Below are 14,743 nucleotides of genomic sequence, written 5' to 3'. Positions count from 1 at the left end.
TTTTTTTTTTTTTTTCCTGCCTTTGTTTTCTTTTGGCCTTGCCTCATGGCATGCAGGATCTTAGTTCCCTGACCAGGGATCAGGTCCAATATCTGTGCAGTGAAAGCCTGGAGTCTTAACCAACGGACTGCCTGGGAAGCCCAGAAACGTTTTTCTCTGAAGAGGGTGTTTGTACCACGTACTAAGAAGGAGGGTGAATTTTGAGGTCGGTGCCAAAGAGCTAGAGGTGGCCTACCCAAAGGTGTTCTGTGTTTCAGGGTCACCGCATCCCGCGTCCAACCACTGGAAGTCTCAGCATCCTTTTCACGGACGACTCACGAGTAACATGGTCTGCAAACACTGTGAGCACCAGGTGAGTACACCACCAGTGCCTGATGTTTTCTGGCAAGGCTTTATTTAAGATTCATGCAGGAACCAGAGTGTGCGGACTGACATTGGCGTCTGGCTTTTGTGACTTTCTGGGGTCTCTGTGCACAGTCAGCTGACTGCCCACGTGTGTTGAGTGCGGACATACCAGTTGACTCTCAGATGGCATCTTCTGTACCAGGAGCAGCACACCCATTGTGGATTAGCAGGGTTTTGAGTCCTAAGGTTGGGTCTATACTCTTGGTAAACACAACAGATTCTAGGGCTGGTTTGTTTAGTTTTGTTTAGTTCTGGTGTGTGTATTGTTTCTGAGATTTTAAAATGTTATTATGTAAAATTTTGAACATGATGCAAAAATAGAGAATTGTACAGCTGTCACCTCAGTCAGTTTTAGAATATTTTTATCATCCCCCCGACCACACACACACACAAAAACCAACCCTGTACCCATTAGCTTCCTTTCTTATTTCTCCTCACACTTGTCAGCCCTCGGAAACCACTAACCTGCTTTCTGTCTTTGTAGATTTGTCTGTTCGGGACATTTCATATAAATGGAATCGTACACTGTCTGGTGCCCTGAGACTTTCTTTGACTCAGCATAATGTTTTCAGGGTTCTGCCATGCTGTAGCCTGTACCAGCGCTTTATTCCTGGTTATTACCAATACTATTCCACTGCACTACTAGGCCACATTTTGTTTACCCAGTCATCTGTTGATGGACATTTGAGTTGTTTCTACTTTTCAGCTATTATGTATAATGCTACTGTGAATAGTTCCCATATTTTTGTGGGAACATGTTTTGATCTCTCTTTAGTATTTCCCTAGGAGTGGAATTGCTAGCTCATATGGTAACTCTAAGTTTAACCTTTTGAGAGACTGCGAGACTATTTTCCCATTTCCACCAGCAGTGAATGAAGTTTCAAATTTTTCTACATCTTCACCAACACTTATTATCTTAAGTTTTTATTTATAGCCATTCTCTTGTGTACAACATGGTGTCTCATTTTTTTTTTTTCCTGTCATTGTGCTTTTAATTGGCCTTATCATGAGAACTTCCATGTCTCCTGCCAATGTGGGAGATGTAAGAGACGCTGGTTTGATCCCTGGGTCGAGCAGATCCCCTGGAGGAGGGCATGGCAACCCACTCCAGTGTTCTTGCCTAGAGAATCCCATGGACAGAGGAGTCTGGCAGGCTACAGTCCACAGGGTCTCAAAGAGTTGGACATGACTGAGTGACTAATGATGTTGAATCTTTTTTTTAATAAGTTCTCTATCGATTTTGACATTTATTATTTATGAATAAAATTAATTATTTATTTTTGGCAATGCTGGGTCTTCATTGCTGCATGTGAGCTGTCTCTAGTTGCAGCCAGCAGGGACTGTTCTCTGCTGTGGTGTGCAGGCTTCTCATTGCGGTGGCCTCTCTTGTTGCAGAGAATGGGCTCTAGAGCATTGGCTATGTAGGGCTGTGGTGCACGGGCTTAGTTGCTCTATGGAATGTGGGTTCTTCCTGGATCAGGGATTGAACTCATCTGTCCTGCATTGGCAGGCAGATTCTTAACCACTGGGCCACCAGGGAGGTCCCCAAAGCAGGAACTCTTAACATGCACATCTTTCTGTGTAATCATGTATACTTCTACTACAGTATTTTAAATATAGTATTCCACTCTATGTGGACATGATATAATTTACTTTATCATTCCCTAGAAGTTTCACCCATTTGTGTTTTGCTGTTTTTAATGGTGCTGTGATAACTACATCCTTGTAGTTATGTTGTCCATGATCATTTCCTTAGGATAATATCCTCATTTTGCTGGGTCAGGTATGTTATTGTACAGTTTTTCCAAGCTGTCCTTTAGTATTATTGTAGTTCTTATGTTTACAAAGTTGTTCTTAATAGACTTTGCTTCTCGGTAGGTATATTACGTTTGACTCTGTTACTGTTGGGTGTGTAAATATGAAACTGTTTTATAGGCATATATCTTCCCACTTATAAAACTTTGAATTGAACCTCAGTCCTTTCTGTATTTCCTGCAATTCATGTTTCAGAGTCCCGTTCGATTTGATACCTTCGACAGTCTATCACTCAGTATTCCAGCCGCCACATGGGTACGTACCGACCTCTGGTTTATTTCGAATTTGTTTCAGAGACATCTGAATCTGAAAGAGCTTTGAGGCGTCTTGTGTAACTCAGGTACTGCACATGACTCAGACACATAGTTAGTTGAACCTGTCTTAGTTTTAATCTGTGGTTACCACGACCTGTCTGGGAGAAGAAGAAGGTGGTTTCTCTCTTGCTGCAGAAATTTTGGCTTTTTCGAATACATATACACACACCTCTCAAGTTCAGAGATGCGTAAAACAGCACGGAAGCGCATACTTTTCTGCAGTATTGGGTCCTCATACCCTGGAATCCGTCCAGAATTACAAATCTAGGATGCTTTGAGCTCCCCATTTTGTTCGGGAAACACCCACTTGTGTCTGTAGCCTCGCAGCCTACCTAAGCAGAATAAAGCTCTGGGCTTCGCCCTGTTAACAGTGTCAGTCCAGCTCTCCTTGAATTGTATTCATGAAAGTGCTTCTTGTGCCATAGGGTCATCCCCTGACCCTGGACCACTGCCTTCACCACTTCATCTCATCGGAATCCGTGCGGGATGTCGTCTGTGACAACTGTACAAAGGTATGACTTTAGCCCTGGCCGCCATCTCCCAGGCTGGCCCCTGTGTCCAGATACAGGGCCTCGCACACCCTTAGCCCTGAGCTCTGTTGACTGGCCCAGAGGCTCCCTGCAGCCACAGCCACCTCCACCTCACTTGCTTAGAACATTGGCAGCCCACAGACTATACCTTTTTCCCAGATGAGTTGTTTCATTCACAGAATGTTTAAAGGAAAAAAATTGAATCATATGCTTTGAGGTGAGACATGCCCGCTCCAATTTGCTACAGTCCCCTCCATGCCCACCTGTCTCACTCCTGCCCAACTGCCCCAGGAATGTCATCCTCTGAATTAAGAGGAAGTGTATGGGAAAGAGTTTTTGAAGACACAAAACAGATGACAGGCAGCCAGTGCCGGAGTCTCACTGAGGCCTCTGTCTCTCTTGCTGCCATGGTCACAATTGTTTAATGACTCTTGCTTCTGTTCAGTCGCTAAGTCATGTCCAACTCTTGGCGACCCCGTGGACTACAGTATGCCAAGCTTCCCTGTCCTTCACTATCTCCCGGAGTTTGCTCAAACTCATATCCATTGAGTTGGTGTTGCCATCCAACCATGTCATCCTCTTTAAAACAATGAAAGTGAAAGTCGCTTGGTCATGTCCGACTCTTTGCAACCCCATGGGCTATACAGTCCATGGAATTCTCCAGGCCAGAATACTGGAGTGGGTAGCCATTCCCTTCTCCAGGGGATCTTCCCAACCAAGGAATCCAACTGGGGTCTCCTGCAGGTGGATTCGCAGGTGGATTCTTTACCAGCTTAGCTACCAGGGAAGCCCATTTCAAACAGCAAAACCAACTTGCAAATATCTGGGCAGCTGAGTTCCTTCAGCAGATGGATGGATGCCAAGTGCCCAGTGAATGCTGGGGTAACTCCAGCCTGGCCCTCTGCTCTCTCTGAGGGTCCTGTTTCAAGAATGTCTTCAGAGAGATATTTCCTTTATTTCAGATTGAGGCGAAAGGGACGCTGAATGGGGAGAAGGTGGAACACCAGAGGACCACATTTGTCAAACAGTTAAAACTGGGGAAGGTGAGCCTATGCCGCACACCTGGCCAGCTCTGTCCCCGGAGCCCCCCAGATCCATCTCTGCTCCCAGGACCCCCGGGTCTGGCTCTGCTCTGGGGGCCCCTGAGATCCGGCTCTGCTCCCAGGACCCCCGGGTCTGGCTCTGCTCTGGAGGCCCCTGAGATCCGGCTCTGCTCCCAGGACCCCCGGGTCTGGCTCTGCTCTGGGGGCCCCTGAGATCCGGCTCTGCTTCCAGGACCCCCGGGTCTGGCTCTGCTCTGGGGGCCCCCGAGATCTGGCTCTGTTCCCAGAACCCCCAGGTCTGGCTCTGCTCTGGGGGCCCCCCAGATCCGGCTCTGCTCCCAGGACTCCCGGGTCTGGCTCTGCTCTGGGGGCCCCTGAGATCCGGCTCTGCTCCCAGGACCCCCGGGTCTGGCTCTGCTCTGGGGGCCCCTGAGATCCGGCTCTGCTCCCAGGACCCCCGGGTCTGGCTCTGCTCTGGGGGCCCCTGAGATCCGGCTCTGCTCCCAGGACCCCCGGGTCTGGCTCTGCTCTGGGGGCCCCCTGGGTCCCGCTCTGGCCCTCCACTCTTTCCGTCTCTCCCGCCGCAGCTCCCGCAGTGCCTGTGCATCCACCTCCAGCGGCTGAGCTGGTCCAGCCAGGGCACGCCCCTGAAGCGGCACGAGCACGTGCAGTTCGGCGAGTTCCTGATGATGGACATCTACAAGTACCACCTCCTGGGACACAAGCCCGGTCACCGCGGCCCCAAGCGGTGTGAGAAGGCAGGGCCCGTGTTGGAGCTGCAGGACGGGCCGGCAGCCTCCAAGTCAGGTGCGTGTCCAAGGGGCAGAGAGAGGGACCCTCTGGGCCCTGGTGCCACCAGGGCCAGGCTTGCCCGATGGTGCAGGATTGGGGGTGAGAGAAGGCGGGTTTCATAAAAGGGGTTAATATGATACAGTGATGCCTAGTTTTTAAAAGCTCTATGACGGATGGAAACACACAGGCAGGAAGGTGGAAGGTTGCTTTCTGATCTTCTGGCTAAATAATAATTGACTCACCTCATTCCACTGAATTTCTTCTCTTTTCTGCCCCCATACAGTCACCTAGTGTATATATTCAATTTTTAATTGGAGGATAATTGCTTTATAATGTTGTGTTGGTTTATGCTGTACAACAATGTGAATCAGCTATGTGTCAAAGTCACTCAGTTGTGTCCGACTCTTTGTGACCTGTGGACTATAGCCTGCCAGGCTCCTCTGACCATGCGATTCTCCAGGCAAGAATACTGGAGTGGGTTGCCATTTCCTTCTCCAGGGGATCTTCCCAACCCAGGGATCGAACCCTGGTCTCCCGCATTGCAGGTGGATTCTGTACCATCTGAGCCACCAGGGAATCAGCTATAGGTATACATATATCTCCTCCCTCATGAGCCTCCCTCCCATCACCTCCTTTAGACAGGAAATGAGAGGAGGCGGTATCCTGGCTGAAGATGCCTAAACATCTTACTTGGGTTGCTACTTCTTTACTGAATTGCTGATTTATCCGATCCCATTACAATCCTCCCTTGAGGTTAATCCTTGACTCAGGCACCAGTGAAGCCAGGTAGCTATTATCACCTTCAGTCTCACTCAAGAGAGAACCGATGCTCCCAGAGGCTGAGTGCCAGACGGGGCATCTGGAACTGGAACGGAGTGTGGGGCAGTTTTGTAAAGGTCTTGTATGTAATGTGTTTAGTTCTTCGTTAATGAGGGAAAACGCACTGACTTTAAAGGCTCCAAGCCTGAACATCCCGTCCTGTTCCACCCTCCCTCCACAACCCCCCACCCTGTTTGTTGCTCCTAGTCAAGCCAGGACTGTCTTCCCTGCACCCTGGCCTTTCCCCACCTAGTGCCCCTCACTGCTTTTGTTCTTTTTTTCTTTGGCCCACCAGGTCTTAGCTGTGGCATGTGGGATCTAATTCCCTGACCAGGGATCAAACCCGGGCCCCCTGCACTGGGAGCACAGTCTCAGCCGCTGGCCCGCCAGGCAGCCCCCGCCCCTCACTGCTGTTTCTCGTCTCTACACCCAGCCACGTGGCCTGGCAGGACGTCACTCGCAGGGGGACGGAGCTCTGTCCTTTCTCAGCAGATCCGCAGATTAACTTTGAGAGTAGAGCAGCAGGGGTGGAAGAGGGCCCAGTTTTAAATCAAGGGCCTCTTGGCCTCCCTTTCTCCTCTCCCAGGTAGGGGCACAGGTCTGCTAGTGTTCAGAGCGGGGTGGTTAAAGAGGCCAACAGTGTAGCTGGGCAGTATTAAAGGCCCCCAAATATGACACTTGAAAGGAGAGGAGATGTAAACATCTCCTTAATTATCTCATCTGCACCCGTGAACACATCCCCGCTGTCTCTGACTGCCACTCCTCAGAAGCTGACAGTCGGAGAAAAGAGAATGTTTGGATCAGTGCTTTTCAGCAGGGAGTCTGGCCCCCAGGGGGCACCGGGCTGGGGCTGGTGACGTGTTTGGTTGTCGCGGCCGGGAGAGGAGGCGCTGCTGTGAGCGGAGGCTAGAGAGAGGTGCTGCTCAGCATCCTGCAAGTGCCCAGGATAGCGCCCACAGAGGGTGACCAGGGCCTCAGGGTTGAGAAGCTTCGGTTTTGGTCAGAAGGCCAGTAAGTGGGCCACTGCTTGGCTCTGACACGTGTCTTCAGCAGCCAGGCCTGGAAATCTCAAAGATCCACAGAGTTGTCACAGTGAGCAGGAGGCCGGGAGGGGGATACGGTTTTTCTGTTTGGGAGTAAAGCAGGTGGAAACAAAAAAGTAGGGAGTTTTATGAATCAACATAGCACAAAATCAAGTTATCTGTTTTTCCTTTGTAGCCTTATCAGGGAGTTAAATCTCAAGGTAAGCAAAAACCACGTTTTGTTTACCCAGAGCCGCTGCTCATCTTAATTGCCTCGGGCCTTTTTCTCTTGCAGTTTGCAATCACCCAGGGGGCCCCAAAACACAGATTTTCATGAATGGCGCCTGTTCCCCATCTTTGTTGCCTGCGCTGCCGACCCCCATGCCTTTCCCCCTCCCAGCTGTTCCTGACTACAGGTGAGCTGCTCCTTAGACTCACAAGCCTCATTCACTGATTGCTTTAAAAATAAGAATTATGAAGTCCAAAATCTTAAATATTATGGGTATGTGTGTATACATGTACATATGTAAGAAAGTGTGTACACAGAGTATAAAGAAATTCTACCTCTGGGACACCACCCAGAGACCACTAGTTAAATCTTCGTTTTTCTCTCTGTAAAGGTGTGTGTTCGTGTGTATATACCACACAACGTAGGTACACTGACAGAACTGGACGGCCCACCAGGCCAGTCAGTGGACGTCTGCATTTGAACGATTGTATAAGGCTGCACCATCATCAGTCCCCCGTCATTGAATCCTGGGGTCCTCTTGCTCTTTGCTTTTGCCTCTAAACCTTCCTCGTCGTATTTGTAAACCACTGGCCTTTGTTCCTACCGTTCAGCTCCTCCACATACCTCTTCCAGCTGATGGCCGTGGTCGTCCACCATGGGGACATGCACTCTGGACACTTTGTGACCTACCGGCGCTCCCCGCCCTCGGCCAAGAACCCCGTCTCTGCCAGCAGCCAGTGGTTATGGGTCTCTGACGACACTGTCCGCAAGGCCAGCCTGCAGGAGGTGCTGTCCTCCAGTGCCTACCTCCTGTTCTACGAGCGTGTCCTCTCCAAGGTGCAGCCGCAGGGTCGGGAGTACAAGTCTGAGGAATGACCCTGCCCCGCCCCAGGGCTGGAGAGCCACCGGCACCGTCCCAGCCCTGTGTGTCTGTGCGTGTGTGTGGCGTGTGTGTGCACGTGTGAGCAGCCCCACTAGAGTCCTGCGGCGTTCTGGTGTGGTGTAAGAGCAGGCTCCACAGAGGAGCTGGCGGCCCCGATTCACACCAGATGAGGCCCCTACCCCCTCCCTGCACAGCTTGCCCGTGGGCACCAGGGTGGCACCGGGCACCATGTGTGTCTAGACCGTGTCTTGTCACTCATCCGATACAGGTAATTAAAAGGAACCAGACTCCAGAAGCCACCTTTTTTTAATATATTCTGATGCATCAGGTATTCTCAAAGGGGAGTTATCTGTCTGATCCTCCAGGGCTTCAGCGTAGATATTTTATTTTTAATAAGCAAGCAAGGCCCACGAAAACGGATGAATTAGTGAAATCATTAAAGGCAACAATTTCAAAGAAAAAAAAAGTGCCTTTCACTCTCAACTGCTTTTGTAGCACGTCCCTTCTGGAAAACAGACCTCATCTGGGAGTCACATGAACAATTTTTGCAAAGCTCTGATCGTTCCAAAGTGACCGAATGGAGAGCAAAGGGACAATTCAGAAGACGCCTGGCGCACACCCGCCTTCCCTTTTTGTATGTCTTTTTCTAACCTTTCAGAGTCTTTATATGTAGTGAAAGCTCATCTGCCAAACCTGCCCCTCAGGGGAATTCTTTCCTACTTCATCAGTGACAAGTGACCATCCTTGCTGCTGTCATCTTGCGTGTCCTGGACTCTGAGAAGTGTGGCCACCACTTATTACATAACTGCCTGGACAGCCAGAACCTGGCGGCCTCTGCACTGTACCCATGACCACCCTGCTCCATAGAAAACCCTTTCTCACGCCAGGACCCACCATGGACCATTACTCTCACCCATTTATTTGTTGCCCACGTGGAGCTCCTGAGGTTTACAGGTGAAGCCGGGGGCCATAACAGACAGACAATCCTGGCCTCCGCGCGAGGACTGGATTCAGAAGGAAGGGTGCAGACCTCACTCGGGGCCGCCACCTCTCCACACCTCGGTTTCCTCATCTGTAAAGTGAAGAGTTCAATTCCATGGCCATCAAAGTCCAGCCCATCCCACAAAAAAGGAAGAAAGAAGTTTAAGAAAACTTTTGAAACACACAACGGCGGCTGACACCTGGCCCCATCATCCTGCCCTAGACTCATATTCTACACGTGTTGGTTTCCAGTACCTCATGCACAAGGCCCCATCTGATCATCCTCCCCCATCCTCAGGTAAGTCTCATGAAGGCAGCCCAGGGCCAAAGGAATTTCGAGGACATAGCGGTATCTCTGTTTTAGCTAGATTTTTTTCTTTAAAAAAGAAAGGATACCAAATCCAGACTGACTCCTCAGAGGTAAGATTTGGAATCAGGTGCATCCAGGTCACCTGAGGTCAGGCTGAGGACCATGCTTCCCCTGGTGGGCGGGCTGGTGACACTCCCAGACAAGACCTTGGTGTCAGCTGAACCCACCGGAGGCCTGGGCAGTCCCCATTCCACTGGGCCAGGTGTGTGTGCGTCCCGAGGACTGGGAAGTCCTGCTATGGACAGAAACAGACTGTGAAGGTTCTCCAGACCGTGAGCATCAGGGAGAAGGGAGCAGTGTGAAGCTTCTGCTCTGCTCCCGCAGATGTCCCTTCCCGACTTCGTCGCAGACCCCAGCTCTGATGGTGAAAGGAGCATCCCCGTGATACCCGAGCCTGGGGCAACACGTGCCCAGGTCGCGTGGCCTTCACCTGCCTGACCAAGCCGTAGCTTTGTGCACCTGCCCTTCTGCCGCCATGTACTCGGAAACCTGCCATCAAAGAGGTGCCGGGTGTGAACAGTGCCTCCTTTGAACGTTTGGTTGTAAGCAGACCCTTGGTCAGAGGCCAGGGACTGAGCCACGGCTACGGCCATAAATGTGAATGATCTCCTGGCACATTCTCTACCCCTGACTTAAGGGTGGCTTCCTCACGTTGTAAATTATTAGGCGTTAGTTAGCAGCCAGATAATCTTATTTCTAGCATTCAGTTATTTACAGTCACTTCTTTTTGCAAAAACCCGAGTCATACTCATAGTTTATGCCATAATAACTGTTGATTTATGTATTTGCTAAAGGTACCTTTTGTATCTGCTGTATTATAGCAATAAAAGAATCATTTTGTTAGGAAAAACATCATCTGGTATTCTTTCGTAATTCACCAGTATGATACCAGTGTCCTCTTTCTCTGAGTTTTGCGTTGTACCCATAAGAAGCCCTGCGCTTGGGTGAAACCCGTTCCGTGTTCCCCGTTGGTAAAAGAAACAGCAGCTCCCTCGAGGAGTGGAGCGCGAAGGAGCCAACAGAAGCACTTGCTGTTAACAACGCTGCTCACTTTGTAGTAGGCTGGATTTTCCGAAATGTCAGGTTGACCCGGGGAGCCGGAACCTTCTTTCGGACCGGGAGACTGTGGTACCAGTGAGTGTTGGTTGGGTGGTTCATCATGAGTAAGCTGCCATGGGCCAGCTGGAGCCTGACCACCGCCAGCCTCCGGGAGGGGTGCTTCCCCCGAGAATCCTTATGCCGGAAGAAGAAGTCTCTGCAGGCCCCAAAGGAGACAGAGGCGATGGGGCTCCCGGGAGCCAGTTCTCTCTCATCATCCCTGTGCTCACCAATGTGGTCCTGGCCGTCTTTGTACCTGCAGTGAGAAAACGAGCAGAGTTCACAGAACAGTCCTCTCTGGAAACACGTCACCCACACTGAGGGTCCTCGTCCGCCAGCCAGGAAACAGTGCCACAAACCCAGGTTCCTGCAGGGGCTGAAGGGCCACACCTGGTCTACACAGTGAAGCAAGCCTTTCAGTTTGTTATCAGCCCTCTTTGATCACAGGCTTTAAAACAGCCCACCAGTAGGGCATTCCCTGGTGGTCCAGTGGTTAGGATTCCACGCTTCCACTGCCACGGCCCAGGTTTGGTCCCTGGTTGGGGAACTAAGATCCCATAAGTCACACGGTGCAGCCACAAACAAAAACGCCACACACATGGATAGAGGCCAAACACACGTCTTACAGTCCCCCGATTCATATTTGTAAACCTTTATCACATAAGATGCCTTCTCTCTGTAACTCAGAATAAAATCTGTGTTCCTCGCCTGGCCCCTGCCCACCTCTGAGCTGAGCTCACCCCACACCCCTTTCCCTCATACACCAGTGGGATTTCCTCTCCACAGGCACTCCAAACTCCCTCTGCTCTCCCTGCAGAGGCCTGTGGGGCTCATGGTCCCTTAGTTTAGTTATAAGCTCCAATGTCACCCTTTCCTGACCCCTCCTCTAACCATCTTCCCCTAAACCCCAAATTCTCAACCAGGGCAATTCTGCCCTCCCCGGGGGCACTCAAGCGATGTCTGGAGACATTCCATTGCTCCAAAGGGACCCTTGGAAAAAATGCACAACCTAAAAGTTGAAAACCGTGTTTAATTCTGCAGGCAGAACTGAGGACTTAAGCCCAGGAGGCGGTCTCTCAGCTCTGAGGGATGGCCCCAGAGATAAGGCATGAGCCAGGATACAGAGGGGTTTTGCAACAAAAACCAGGTAGTTGGAACATCAAAAGATTCTTGTTAATTAAAGAAAACCCAGACATCACAGGTTAATGAGTTCCGTGCTTTCTATGTATGGGAAGATGCAAGAATCTGGGCTCACTGAAATCATTCCTTTGACAGGCACCTCAGTGATCTGGGGCCAGGATCCTGTTCTTTGCCAGGCCGGATGGTGCACCACTGGGGAGGCTGCAGTGGCCCCGCATCCTCCGTGTGCTGACACGGCAGGCAACCATTTCTCATCCACAGGGCTCCTGGCATCCGGTCAGTGGAGGTCAGGGATGCTGCCCAACATCTGGCACCACAGAAGTCAGCCCCAAGAAGAGGATTATTTGGCTGAAAGCATCGAGTGCTGTTGAGAAACCCAGACTCCTTCCTCCCAGATGTTCTTAGATCAGTCTGTTTAATTTTCTACAAGACGTTTATCAATGACTGAAGGTATCCTGTTCACCTGTTCATCAGTTCTCGGCCTCCCTCCCCACCAAGGTGCGTCCATGTGTGCTCAGGCACATCTGACGCTTTGTAATCCCACAGTCCATGAGGTCATGGACCCCATAACCTTGGTCCATGGGATTCTCCAGGTAAGAATACTGGAGTGGGTTGCCGTGCTCTCCTCCAGGGAATCTTACCAGCCGAGGGATCGAACCCCCATCTCCTGCATTGGCAGGCGGATTCTTTACCACCGAGCCACCTGGAAAGCGCCCCCCCCCCCGCCCCCGAGGTGAGCACTCCATAAAGACGAAATGCTGGTGCTGGTTCACTACTAGGTCCCCAAGTACACTAAAGAATTATCTGTTGTACAAATGAGTAAAATATAGGGGAATCCTAAATTCTTCCTTTTGGAAGAGACAGAAGATTTATAAAATGCAGTCCATGCTCCTGGGGGAAAAAAAAAAAAAGGAAAAGACAGACTGTCACCTGTTGACGAGCACAAAGTTGAAAGTCTGTCCAGTCACCAGAGAAACACGGTCCCGGACACGCTCCAGAACGGGGATCCAGGGCTTTGGGGACAGAGTGAGGCCTGAAAAGGTGTAGGTCAGCCCAGTGTCGCCGTATGTCGCCTGCTTCCTTGGGACATTGTGCCACTTCCCGAACACCTGGACCCTGGCCAGCGCACCTGTGCAAGGGAGACATGGGGCCTCAGAAGTCTCCACTGAGCATGCTCCCTGAGCATTCGGGAGCTAAAGTACAACAGGAGTAATATCTATTATTCTGGCCGAGGACCTCCTCCTCAAAAATGATTGTGGCTCACCCAAAGCCTTCCTGTGAGGGCAGTGATTCTTGTCCAACATTGAGAGAAACAGCTCTAGTCCAATTTAAAAAACAAAACAAAACACTGTAACTTAATTGCTCAGCAGAACCAGAAAAAAAGAGACTACAATTGGAGCAATATGAAGTGAGGTTACACGCTAGCACGGTGATGTTGCCAACTGCGGGGATGCAGGGGTGTGGGCATCCAGGGGAGATGGCGCTGATGCAGCTCTTGATGGAGGCTGGGTCTCCCATGGGCGTTTCTACATGCCCCCGTGCTCTGCCATGCTGCAGTGGTTCTCAGCGTGGGTTCCAGCATCAGCAGCATTGGAAACTCTGGACACTAGACTGCAGGCGGCAGGGCCAGCAATGGAGTGCTCACAAGCAACAGAGTCCTCCAAGTGATGCTGAGAACTGGTGCACAGGGATTACCTGGTAACTTCCCAGCTCTCAGGGCACAGGTTATTCCCATTATTAAGTTTGTATCGCAAGCACTCAGTAAGGTGCTTGGCCCAGAGACGCCAGGAGTATGTATTAATTAACAAACTCATCCATTATTCAGTTCAGTCGCTCAGTCGTGTCCAACTCTTTGCAGCCCCATGGACTGCAGCACGCCGGGCTTCCCTGTCCATCACCAACTCCCGGGGTTTACTCAAACTCATGTCAGTCGCATTGGTGATGCCATCCAACCATCTCATCCTCTGTCGTCCCCTTCTCCTCCCGCCCTCAATCTTTCATAGCATCAGGGTCTTTTCAAATGAGTCAGTTCTTCACATCACGTGGCCAAAGTATTGGAGTTTCAGCTTCAGCATGAGTCCTTCCTATGAATATTCAGGACTGATTTCCTTGAAGATGAACTGGTTGGATCTCCCTGCAGTCCAAGGGACTCAAGAGTCTTCTCCAACACCACAGTTCAAAAACATCAATTCTTCGGTGCTCAGCTTTCTTTATAGTTCAACTCTCACATCCATACGTGACTACTGGAAGAACCATAGCTTTGACTAGACAGACCTTTGTTGGCAAAGTAATGTCTCTGCTTTTTAACATGCTGTCTAGGTTGGTCATAACTTTTCTTCCAAGGAGCAAGCGTCTTTTATTTCATGGCTGCAGTTACCATCCGCAGTGACTTTGGAGCCCCCAAAATTAAAGTCTCTCACTGTTTCTATTGTTTCCCCATCTATTTGCCATGAAGTGATGGGACTGGCTGCTATGATCTTAGTTTTCTGAATGTCGAGTTTTAAGAACTTTTTCACTCTCACTTTCATCAGGAGGCTCTTTAGTTCTTTGCTTTCTGCCATTAGGGTGGTATCATCTGCATATCTGAGGTTACTCATGTTTCTCCCAGCAATCTTGATTCCAGCTTGTGCTGGAATCCGTTATTAATGGCTCTTAAGTTCAGATTTCTCTAAACACAGACCAGTAGTGTGTTCAAATCAGCCTTCCACACACAACCCCACCATCCCTCTGCTTACCTGTAAAATATTCCACTTCTTTCTCCAACTCTTGGAAAATTTCGTCTGCTTCGGCTTTGCCAAACAGGACTGTGTAATCGCAGTCCAGGCCCTCGGCTTGAATGCGCCGCCAGCTGAGGCCTGCTGAGTCAACTTCATTCCCCGGGGCTGCTCTTCTGGGGTTTTTCTTGTTGTTTCCCTCCTCTTCTGCCAACCCTGCTGGGCCTCCTCCAGTCTGCTCTTGTTCCATCCTTCTCTTAAGGCCCCCGACAGCCCCCTTCACCAGGAATCTGTCCATCTTGTCTCCACAACACGAAGACCTGGAAGCTGGTGGCCAGGCCAAGAGAGATTGCCCAGGGTCTGTCCCAAACACCAAAATCTACTCTGAAAAGTGGTCCCACAGGGGCATTCCTCCTGTTTTTACCGTTCCATTTTAAAAGTTTAACACCAAGTCCTATAAAGGAAGTAAGAGGAGGTTAAGGCTGGAAGGATCCCTTAGAGGTGATCTGGTCAGGTGTCTCCCACACCCGGGTTGGTATCAGAATCAGCTGCCTAGCTTGCAAAACCCACGTGCCTGCCACCCATCCC

General features: G+C 50.4%; 2 protein-coding genes across 4 annotated transcripts in view; one reads left to right on the top strand and one right to left on the bottom strand.

The window, feature by feature from the left end:
* Positions 1-10,018, top strand: part of USP30 (ubiquitin specific peptidase 30) — a 23,873-nt gene extending 13,855 nt beyond the window's left edge. For both annotated transcript variants that reach the window (XM_068989569.1, XM_068989570.1), the window contains exons 7-13: positions 258-352; positions 2,416-2,475; positions 2,960-3,046; positions 4,027-4,107; positions 4,695-4,914; positions 7,036-7,156; positions 7,581-10,018. In XM_068989569.1, the coding sequence (XP_068845670.1) occupies positions 258-352; positions 2,416-2,475; positions 2,960-3,046; positions 4,027-4,107; positions 4,695-4,914; positions 7,036-7,156; positions 7,581-7,845 (929 nt within the window). In that variant the 3' untranslated portion in view covers positions 7,846-10,018. The remainder of the gene's footprint in view (positions 1-257; positions 353-2,415; positions 2,476-2,959; positions 3,047-4,026; positions 4,108-4,694; positions 4,915-7,035; positions 7,157-7,580) is intronic.
* Positions 9,844-14,564, bottom strand: ALKBH2 (alkB homolog 2, alpha-ketoglutarate dependent dioxygenase). 2 transcript variants are annotated; one of them, XM_068989571.1, is made up of 3 exons: positions 14,177-14,564; positions 12,372-12,570; positions 9,844-10,557 (listed from the first exon to the last, which is right to left on the bottom strand). In XM_068989571.1, exons 1-3 carry the CDS (start codon positions 14,451-14,453, stop codon positions 10,251-10,253), a joined length of 783 nt encoding a protein of 260 aa, XP_068845672.1. In that variant the 5' UTR covers positions 14,454-14,564; the 3' UTR covers positions 9,844-10,250. The 2 variants fall into 2 exon arrangements, with proteins under 2 accessions (XP_068845672.1, XP_068845673.1); XM_068989572.1 differs by lacking the exon at positions 12,372-12,570 and having other exon boundaries at positions 10,266-10,557.
* Positions 14,565-14,743: the final 179 nt, after the last annotated feature.

This window comes from Capricornis sumatraensis, chromosome 17 (assembly GCF_032405125.1).
Source record: "Capricornis sumatraensis isolate serow.1 chromosome 17, serow.2, whole genome shotgun sequence".
NCBI classification, from domain to species: Eukaryota; Metazoa; Chordata; class Mammalia; order Artiodactyla; family Bovidae; genus Capricornis; species Capricornis sumatraensis.
Note: the sequence above shows the minus strand (reverse complement) of the source record. Positions and strands in the feature narration are given on the sequence as shown.